The sequence below is a fragment of the Galeopterus variegatus genome, unplaced genomic scaffold, assembly GCF_000696425.1.
Source record: "Galeopterus variegatus unplaced genomic scaffold, G_variegatus-3.0.2 Scaffold124492, whole genome shotgun sequence".
In the NCBI taxonomy this organism is placed as follows: Eukaryota; Metazoa; Chordata; class Mammalia; order Dermoptera; family Cynocephalidae; genus Galeopterus; species Galeopterus variegatus.
In genome coordinates, this window is record NW_007850603.1 from 1 (window position 1) to 664 (window position 664).

The 664-nt window shown below is 64.9% G+C and overlaps 1 protein-coding gene across 1 annotated transcript; it reads left to right on the forward strand.

The window, feature by feature from the left end:
- Window positions 1–3: 3 nt before the first annotated feature.
- On the forward strand, window positions 4–657 carry LOC103584813 (the record flags this gene model as incomplete). Its single annotated transcript, XM_008565666.1, has 1 exon — window positions 4–657. A coding segment is annotated over one exon (654 nt), but the record flags the coding sequence as incomplete, so codon positions are not given.
- Between the last annotated feature and the right edge of the window lie 7 nt (window positions 658–664).

The window sequence follows — 664 nt, forward strand, 5'->3', positions numbered from 1 at the left end:
AGTCCTGAGTTTGTGGCCATTGTGGCTTATACGGACCCTTCCGACCCCTCAGCCCAGGAGGAGATGTTGAAAATCGCTGCTGTGATCCAGTCGCTGGGCTGGAGCGACAAGAAAGACACACAGGATGCCCTTGCCGAAGTCCTGTCCGTCATGTCCAAGGACGCTTCGGGGACCCGGGTGAGGGTGGAGGAGGCAGGCCGGGAGGTGGACGCCATGGTCCTGAGGAAGGCCGAAGACGACGGGAACCTTCTGGAATGCATTTCTACCTTGGCCGAGCCAGAGACCCCGTCCGAGGGGAAGCGGGCGCAGCGTGGCCTCCTCCGGGGCTGGGGCGAGGACGACGAGGATGACGGGGGCCTCCTGGAGCTAGTGGCACTCCTGGCTGCCCAGGACATGGCGCAGGAGATGAAGGAGGAGAAAGAAAATGCCTGGGAAGGCGGGAAGTACACGTACGCCAAAGGCAAGCTGGGGGAGGTCCTGGCCCTCCTGGCTGCCCGTGAGAACATGGCCTCGAGCGAGGCGTCGGAAGAGGCTTCGGACCAAGGGTCCGAACAGGAGTCCGAGGACACGGAGAGCGACGAGTCGGAGCCCGAAGACAGGGCGTCCAAGAAGCCCCGGGCCAAGAGGGCGCGCACGGCCCCCAAGGGCCTGGCCCAGGCGGCCA